The 10,339-nt window shown below is 34.9% G+C and overlaps 1 protein-coding gene across 1 annotated transcript; it reads right to left on the reverse strand.

Moving 5' to 3' along the window:
• Nucleotides 1–336: 336 nt before the first annotated feature.
• Nucleotides 337–8,573, reverse strand: LOC130815907 (E3 ubiquitin-protein ligase RMA1H1-like). Its single transcript, XM_057682433.1, has 2 exons — nt 8,220–8,573; nt 337–1,308 (listed from the first exon to the last, which is right to left on the reverse strand). Exon 2 carries the CDS (start codon nt 1,256–1,258, stop codon nt 575–577), a length of 684 nt encoding a protein of 227 aa, XP_057538416.1. The 5' UTR covers nt 1,259–1,308; nt 8,220–8,573; the 3' UTR covers nt 337–574.
• Between the last annotated feature and the right edge of the window lie 1,766 nt (nt 8,574–10,339).

Here is a 10,339-nt window from a genome sequence, read left to right on the forward strand (position 1 = left end):
AAAGTATATACTATTCTCTCTATTTCCTAATGTTTTTTCCCGTTTAAAATATTTTATTTTGGAGAGAGAAATTTAATTAAGATTTTTAAGACATATTAACAATAAAATACATCCATGTGAAATTTTGTTAGATTTATCTTAATGTATATTTTTTTATAATATATTTTTTATAATTTTTTATGATGCGTATTTAGAGATATTAAGGCATAAAATTTACATTGAAAACTATACAAAAATTAAACGAGAAGAGAAAAAAAGAACAGAGGGAGTATAATTTTATATGTCAAGACAAATCCAACATAATCTTACATACATAAATTATAACTTAAAGATATCTATAAAAAAAATCATGTACGAATTTCTTTCTTCTTTAAGTAAACATTCATCTTGAGAACATCAAAGGGGAAAAAAGGAAGTAGGAAGTAAATGATGAAGCTATGCTCTTTGGTCTATACTAATTCAGCAAAAATAAGTTCAGATAAAGCTATGTGTCACAACTTCGGAGTCCTAATAACAATATTTTCTATACGAAAGTTACAAATAAGGATCTGCTGCCCTAAAAGTGTCAGCACAATCAGAAAAAGAACAGGCAAAGAATCACACAACACACAAGAAAAAATGAAACTCTGCTCAAACATTTATCAATATGCACAGCTTGCCTTAATAACCTCGAGCTACTACCCCCGACTGTAGTGTAGAAATTCGGATATGCGTACAATCTCTGCGAGTTTCCGAACACTCTAGCGTACACCATTTCCCCGAACATCACAGCACTTGTTTGGTTGAACAATGACGAAGAAATCGCTTGATCTTCAGGCGGACTAGAACTCTGAACATGGGGTGGTTGATAAGGATTACGAAATGGAAGAAGCTGGTGCCTAGATTGAGACGCAGCATTCAACAGTGCACGGGTTCCACAAGCTGGTGGTCGTGGAGGTGTTCCTGAACCCTGGGTGAGATCTTTAGAGTTGTTCGGGGATTGACCTCTGCCGTATAGTGGGATCACAGTTGTGTGAGAAATTTCGGCCTTACAAACTGGACATTGTGGATACTCGTCTGAAGAAAGAGAGGCGCTCTGCACAAGAAACCACTTATAGATGCACCGCCAGCAGTACAGGTGCCCACATAAGGTGACTACAGGTTCATTTGCGAAATCCAAGCAGATATTGCACTCAAAGGAACCATTTAGATTGTCTGCGTCTTTTGGAGTGACTAGATCAGATTTAGATTTATAATCAAACTGCTGTTCGACTGCCATGGATTAGTAACGCTGGAAAATTCCTTGAAAGCAGTAGTGTTACTGGTTATCTGGAAGACACAACAGAGAGGTTACAATGAGTTGAAAGGGATCTCGAATTTGATAAAAACAGAATGAAAGAAAATATCTTAACATTGATCCACATAGAAGAATTAAGAATACATAAGCGTTAGATAAAGAATAAAGATAGTAGAAATTTCAAATGCAACCACTTGCAAGAGCACATGATGTAGGTGACATGCTCAAATCATAATAGCAGTGAAATACGGAATGAAGCAACATCAAAGGGCCCATAACCTAGCTGAAATGCTGGATCTAGTTCAAGGGAACTAAATATCAAATCCTCAAAAATGCTACTGCTTCAACCATTATTTATTTTCTTGTAATAACTAATGGTGTTACTTGAACCTCGAAATGAAAAACTACCTAAAGGTAGAAAATTCTACTGCTTCTATAAGTGCGTGTGTACGTGTCCTACGAGTATAGGAGCTACAAGTACTGCGTCCAGCCAACCTAGAATCCAACGACGCTTAGCAGATAGAAGAATTATCAAATTGAAGTACTCAATCATGCAATGAAATAGGGAATAATCTCTAGAACCAGTTTGTCTTAATTCAGCTGGATGGATAAGAATGAGTTGAAAAATATTGCACTACCAACTTTTGTCCCCACAGTGCATATGCAAAATGGGAAACTCTTCACCAAAGACATCTGAATCCAATTTACTTTTTCTGTGCTTTAGTATATAATATATATTTCAAGTACAGGACAAACTAGATGTCTTCCTTCCAACATATTAAGGGCAAAGCCGTCTGAATCTCACAAAGCTAAGAAACTTTGCTCCTCTAACCTTATTCATGAATTCAAATCAGTAATACATCCACGTCAACTAACTGCTCTCAAAGGGTACAGAAGCAAAAACATTACGCATCCAACCAAGCCCCCACCTGGAAACATCAAAAACGCACAACAGGGGAAAAAACAGAAAAAAAAACTAATCGATCTTATGCATATCATTTAAATTACACAAGATAATAATTGTTCAAGCACAAGCCGATGTTCAAGCTCCTACATTACAAAATACTCCATTTCTTCGTGCACATGTGCCCTATGCCCCTAATTAATTCTATATACTTGCTAATACACTAATTTTTTCTTCAACATCTTTGGTCGACAAAATACTATATTCTATCTGATTCTCTCTAAGAATATGTTATAGCCAAGATGTGTCAATAGATAAACCAGACATTTTCTAATTAGAATAAAGGAAACAAACTAACCTTGTTAAAAATGAATAGTCAGTTCTCCCTCTTAAATCGAAACGTCTCACCAACAAATAATTCATAACAATAAACCTCATTCATCATCTAATCACAACTTACAATGATAATAGATACTTCAGCATTCCAAGGTAGAACCACTCTAGTTACCGATAAAGTAAAAGTGTACAATGGTATAGTCAATTCTGGAAATATGTAAGTTGTTCAACCACATTAAAAGTTCGTATAGACATCAATCTAGTAACCTTTCTCTTGATTGTACTATTATTTTAATACTTTTAAGATTGATGAACACTAATAGTGTGAACCAATTTCACAAAAGCTTTCTCTTAACCACATTAGACTATAGATTAAAGAGTATCAGATTTTAGTTTACAAAAATTTCCTTTTATAATAAGATTTTAAGTCCCAAAATTTCCAAAAATAATATAAAATAAACATGACTACAACAATATTGTAAAGATCTAAAGGAATGAAGTCGGTATAACTGTTAATAATATTAGAAATAAATACCCCTATTAGCTCTAATATAAATATAAAATAAAAGGGATATATATAAAAAGGAATCCCTCTTGTACTCTCAATTAATTACTTTTCAATCTTAATAAAATTAGTCTTCTTCTTCCTTTCTCTGTTTGTTTTTCTCTGTTTTCCTTGTTGTTCTTCTCCATTTGCATAGTTTTTTCAACAATTAACATGGTATCAGACGCCTTTGAATCTTCATCTATCTCGTTGGTTATCACTATTCACTGATTTTTTTTTCTTTGCTTTCCCTGGTTTCTCCCGTTCATCTTTTTCGTTTCTTCATTTCTTCTCATGGCGGCCATTTCAAACAACTCCTGCACCAAAACCCTTGACCCTATTCAAGATCCGACTTCACCCTATTATCTTCATCCGAGTGATTCTCAACTTTTATTGGTTCCGATACCCTTTAATGGCACTGGATTCAACGATTGGAAAAGATCCGTTACAATTACTCTTTCATCCAAGAACAAACTCGCCTTCATTAATGGTCAAATTCCACAACCTAATTCTACTGACCCTAATTTCAAATCTTGGGAAAGAATCAACAATACCATAATTTCTTGGTTAATGAAAGTGTTAGATCCTTAGATTGCTAGAAGTGCTTTGTATTTCCCAACTGCACAAGAAATTTGGCAAAACCTTGAAGAAAGATTTGGGATAACTTCTGGACCACAGATTTACTCTCTCACTCAGCAAATCTTTGATATTCGCCAAGGTTCTGATTGTCTCTCTACATATTTCACCAAGATCAAGATGTTATGGGACGAATTCGACGCTTCCAATCCTCTACCTACTTGTACTTGTACCAATTGTACTTGTGATATCAACAGCAAATTACTTCAAATGAGGGAAGAACAACGGTTAATCCTCTTCCTTATGAAACTCAATCCTGCTTATAAAACCATCCGAGGTAATATACTCATGCAACAACCCCTCCCTAGCATCCCTTATGCTTATAGACTTATCATGCAAGAAGAGAAACATACTGATTTAGCCTCACATCTCAATCCTACCACTGAGGAAGTTATTGGTCTTGCTGCTGTTAATAAACCAACATTCTACAACCCTAATACCCATACTACCTCTCCATCTCTCACTAGCACATATAAACCTTCTTATCCTGGCACTACTAACATCAACCCTAGAAAACACAATCTATTCTGCAATTACTGCAAGAAGCAGGGTCATACAAAAGACAATTGTTACAAATTACATGGCTTTCCAACATATTCTACAAGGGATAATTGGAACAACAAGAAGATTGCTGCCACGGTTCAACCTGATTATTCCCACAACAATAGCACTCCATCTCCAACCCTTACAGTTGATCAGTACAACCAACTCATTTCTCTTCTTGCTCAACATAATACTCACAGTGATTCAACACCTGAGGCTGAACATAATGATAACACTTGTCTTCTAACTGGTAAATCCTGTTTTCTATCTATGACTAACTCTACCTGGATAATTGATAGTGGTGCTACTAATCATATGTGCTGTGATCTATCTTTGTTTAAATCCTATATAACTGTTTCTAATAACACTGATAATACCATTACCATCCCAAATGGCAATCTTATAAAAATAGCTCACAAAGGAACTGTTATTTTAGGACCTAATCTCACTCTTAATGATGTTCTTCATGTTCCTGAATTCCACTTCAATCTTATTTCTGTTCCAAAACTTTGTACTGATATGTCTTGCAACCTCATTTTTTCCAATAATTGTTGTTATGTTCAGGGCCCTTCTCTGAAAAGGCCAATCTTGCTTGGTAAAATTGTTCAAGGCCTCTACCATATTCTTGACACATTTCCTGACTCCAATCAACAGACTCTTAATGAATCTTCTCCTTCAATATGCTGTGCTACTTCAGACATTGAACAAACAAAGCTATGGCATCTTAGACTTGGTCATGCTCCTTTTCTTGTTATCAAACATATTTTTCCTTCCCTAAATGTTTCTGGATGCATAAAGACTTGTATATGTAAAATTTGTCCATCCGCACGACAAAGTAGATTTCCTTTTTCAACTAGTTCTATTAAAACACATCAAGCTTTTCAATTACTACACATGGATGTATGGGGACCTTATAAACACCTCACACACAATAACTGTAATTCATTTCTCACTATTGTTGATGATTTTACCAGAACTACCTGGATTTTTCTGTTGAAAAGCAGATCTCAAGTTCCTCTTATCTTTAAGTATTTTTATTCATATGTTTTTAATCAATTTCATAGCAACATACAAAGTGTAAGGACTGACAATGCTCCTGAGCTATGTGCAGGTACTCTACAAGAATTTTATCAAATAAAAGGTATTATTAACTATAAGTCTTGTTCTAATACTCCACAACAAAATGGTGTTGTGGAGAGAAAACACAAACATTTACTTGAAACTGCAAGAGCTTTATTTTTTCAATCCAACATTCCAATAAAATTTTGGGGAGACTATGTTCTCACTGCTGCATACCTCATCAATAGAATGCCATTACAAAGCTTGGGCAACATCTCTCCCTACCAAAAGCTGTTTAACACTCCTCCTAATATGGATCACTTAAAATGTTTTGGTTGTCTATGTTATGCATCAAATACTTCTCCTAACAAAACTAAATTTGATACAAGGGCAACCCCTTGTATATTTCTTGGCTACCCTAATCATCAAAAAGCCTACAAGTTATATGACCTCACCACCCACACTATAATCATATCTAGGGATGTCTGTTTTTATGAAAAACATTTTCCTTATCACCAGCAATCAGCACACACACATACTAAGCAACATTACCCCTTTTTCCTACCTATTTCAACAGCCACTGACACATTTATGGATGATCCCTATCAAACCCCTATATTTCCAGAGCATAATACAACAGCTCAGAACAATCCATCTCAAACTTCTTATGACACATCACCATCTCACACACTTGATCTTTCCACAAGCATTGCACACCATGATCACATTACATCTCCTCTTCCCATCAGACAATCTCTGAGACACTCTAAACCCCCCACTTATCTTTCAGACTATATTTGTAATAATGTTTCATGTACCACTAATACATGGTGCTCCATGATGTCTTGTAATGATCTCAGCAATTCACAACAATGCCTTTTGGCTCATTTTACATCCTTTACTGAACCTACTTCATACAAGGAAGCTTCCCAGGATCCTAAGTGGGTCAATGCTATGCAGAAAGAATTACAAGCATTGTCTGCCAATAACACTTGGACTCTTGTTGAACTTCCTAAAGGTAAGAAACCCATTGGAAGTAAATGGGTTTACAAAATAAAACTACATGCTGATGGCACAATTGAACGTTATAAAGCCAGGTTAGTAGCCAAAGGATATAATCAAAAACATGGTATTGACTACAATGAAACCTTCTCCCCTGTTGTAAAAATGGCCACAATAAGGAGTCTTCTTGCCATTGCTGTCCATAAAAACTGGAATATATTTCAACTTGATGTTAACAACGCTTTCCTTCATGGTGATCTTCATGAGGAAATATATATGAAAACTCCACATGGCTTTCCCAATCCACAAAATCAGGTTTGTTTACTTAAAAAGTCATTATATGGTCTTAAGCAAGCCTCCAGGCAATGGTTCCAAAAATTAATGATTTCTTTACAAACTCAAGGCTTTGTTCAATCCAAAAATGATTACAGCCTCTTCATAAAGAAGGATGGCCATAACATTACAATAGTTGCTGTGTACGTTGATGATATTCTATTAACTGGAAATGACATTGCCTGTATTTCTCAACTCAAGCATTATCTCAATGATACTTTTAGTATTAAAGACTTAGGAATTCTGCATTATTTTCTTGGTTTGGAAGTTAATTACATTGATGCAGGCATTTTTCTTTCTCAAGCAAAGTTTACAAAAGATATTCTCACAGAATCAAAACAACAACATTTCACATCTGTTGTTACTCCTCTCCCACAAAATCTGAAATTGTCCACTGATCAGGGGCATTTATATGACGATCCTAGTTATTATAGAACCATGGTTGGTAAGCTAAATTTCTTAACCAACACCAGACCAGATCTAGCTTATACTGTTCAATTCCTTAGTCAGTTTATGCAGAATCCTCGCATTCCACATGCTTTAGCTCTCCAGCATACATTGAATTATGTACATACTACGTCCAGCCAAGGCATCATCATCAAAGGATCTGATCAATTACATCTGCAAGCATATTCCGATTCAGACTGGGCTTCATGTCCTATCAGCAGAAGATCTATCACAGGATACATCTTACTATTAGGCTCCTCCCCCATAAGTTGGAAATCCAAAAAGCAAGGCACCGTTTCAAGGTCATCAAGTGAAGCAGAATACAGAGCCATGGCATCTGCAGCAAGTGAAGTTACTTGGCTAGTCAGACTTTTAGAAGAACTTCAACTCACTTCTTTAAAACCTGTTCTTCTGCATTGTGACAATATTAGTGCAATACACATCGCCAAGAACCCTGTGTTCCATGAAAGAACGAAGCACATTGACATAGATTGTCACTTTACAAGAGACAAGGTTATAGAAGGCCTTCTTCAGCTCACATACCTACCTACCAAGAATCAATTGGCAGATATTTTAACTAAGATTTTGCCATCACAACAGCATTATCAATTGATGAACAAACTAGGAATGTCATCCATCCCTAGTTTGCGGGGGTGTTAATAATATTAGAAATAAATACCCCTATTAGCTCTAATATAAATATAAAATAAAAGGGATATATATAAAAAGGAATCCCTCTTGTACTCTCAATTAATTACTTTTCAATCTTAATAAAATTAGTCTTCTTCTTCCTTTCTCTGTTTGTTTTTCTCTGTTTTCCTTGTTGTTCTTCTCCATTTGCATAGTTTTTTCTACAATTAACAATAACAGTAATTTGAAATGTAAATCATATCAAAAACACCAGCTTAACCTCCCATATTAATTTCCTTTGACAGCACTTACTTACACTAAACGCTTTCAAAATCTGTAACAGAAAATAAACTTCTTCAAATTTAAAATTAAAGAAAACTAACTGCGAATCACACCGATAGTATATACATACATACAATCCCAATCAAAATTTGCCGAAACCCTAGAAAGTAAAATTAAATATTCAAGAAAGAATCAGCATGCAAATGCATTAAACAGAAAAGTATTACCAGAAGCAATAATAAGATTGGAAAAGAGAGAACGACGCTCCGACTGTAGGTCGAAGAAGCTTTAATGGCGAAGATGAATTGAAAGATCCATAATCGGCGATAAAAGGGGAGGAATTGAAGAAATGTACCCTGAAAACCCGATTTTCTGAAACTATCAGATTTATACAAGTAGAAAGCAAGTGGAAAGACGACATAGAATTTGAAGTTTTAAAAATTTGTCAGGAGAAAAACGTGGCAACACGCATTAGTTAAAGCTTTTTTGGACGCTACTGTCGAGAATTTAGCGACGCTTTCTACATTCAAGTAGACATGGCAACGGGTTGCAGCGTGCGGTGCTCTAGTTTGATGGCTCGTGAATCATAATTTAGTACATCATGTTATAGTGTATCGTATCTGAGATTAAATTTTATGATATTTACACAACAAATTGTGATAAATGGAAATGGACATATTTTCACTAATTGTTGTTTTCCTCGGTACATTACTCCCTCCGTTCTTTTAAGTTTGTCCACTTTATTATAATGGGTAGTTACAAAAATTTATTCACTTTAAAATATTTTCCATTTTTGGAGATCTTTTTTTCTAATATACCCTCATAACCCCTCCCATTTTTTCCATTATACCGTTATATTCGCTCTCTCGTTCCCTTATTTCTCTCGTATGATCCGCCCCTTCATTATGACCTCCTCAATTATCGTGTCTCTCTAATCTCTCTTTTCCTCACTCTTTGTCTTCAAACTCGCCATTTTCATGGCTTCTTTGAACCATTGCCCCCTGTTAATCCCTTAACTTTAGTTCATTTATATTGAACTAAAATAAAAATCAGACTTTTTCTCTACATTTTGAGGTAAGTTTCATAATTTTTTGTCTTAATCTCCAAAATCACCCCCTGTTCTTCAATTGTCATTAACGTTTCTTCAAAGTTTTGTTTTAATTTGATCTTCCTTCCTTTTTTTTTGGGTTTAAATTAAAAAAAGCCTGACCTAGATCGTATTTTGATTTTTGAATATGAAAAACAAGAGATCTACTAGTTCTTCAACAATTCTTAGTTATCTTTATGATGGCCTTTGTGATTATGGGGATTCATGTTCGTGTTCCTTGCATGGTCGGCCACACTCATACTCGAATGAGATTTTAAGGTGGTCTAAGAAAGAACTTGAGGCCTATCAAAAGTCCATTGAAGATGACGCATGTTCACGGTAACGCGAGAATATTTCTTCTCCTCTTTATTCATACCTTAATGGAAAATATCCCCCTTTGAAGATTGTTAATTTTGTGTATGATTCTCCTACTAAAATGACTCCTTCAAGTCTATTTGTTGAAGAAGACCCAAATTTGGTGGTTCCTGATACTCCTGAAGAAGTACTTGTTGCTAGGACAAAAAAAACCCCTAAGAAACGTTGTTGATGATTGTAAGGCATTTATGTTTATGTATTTTAATTTCATAGCTGAGAACAATCGGAAATTTGGGCTTTAGCATGTCATTTGATCTTTGGGTGGATTCTGGGTTTTTTTGATTTTTGGCTTGTTCTTGTTTGATGTTCATAGTTGTTTATATTTTTTGTTTGATGATGTTAGGCACTGACTTATGGACATCGGTTCTGTTTTCTGTTCGGTGTTAAACATTCTGATTTTTTGATGATTTGTTTTTGTTTACTCTTCATCTTTGTCTAAATTTTGTGTTTGATGTTGATCACGCTGTATGGTTATTTTGATGTTGAAGCCCCAATGATGATTTGTTTTCATGATTTCCTATAAATTTCACAATCTGAAAAAATGACTTTAAATTCTTAGTTGAGTAGCTTTTGTTAAACGTCTAAAGTCATTGTGTTATATGCATGTTTAGTGGCATTCATTCTTTTTTGATGATTGTTTATAGTCTGAGAGGTTTAACAACCTCTATGATGAAACAGGAGACTTTTTTGTTACTGATAACACTAATAAAATGAAGCCATTAACGAACATGTACTTTAACCATTGATTTCAGATTTGTTTTGCAAAATGTTTGCTCCTAAGATTGTTAAAGAAACATTTTTAATGATGATTTTTCATAACATTAACTGAGGGGCTTTGTTCAAAAATTTTCATCCTTGTGTCTCCTCGATTGCTTGATCATAGGC

The sequence above is a fragment of the Amaranthus tricolor genome, chromosome 6 (assembly GCF_026212465.1).
Source record: "Amaranthus tricolor cultivar Red isolate AtriRed21 chromosome 6, ASM2621246v1, whole genome shotgun sequence".
NCBI lineage: Eukaryota > Viridiplantae > Streptophyta > Magnoliopsida > Caryophyllales > Amaranthaceae > Amaranthus > Amaranthus tricolor.

What these genes read in the sequence shown, in the direction of transcription:
- LOC130815907 (XM_057682433.1), bottom strand. Translation starts at nt 1,258, where the DNA reads ATGGCAGTCGAACAGCAGTTTGATTATAAATCTAAATCTGATCTAGTC.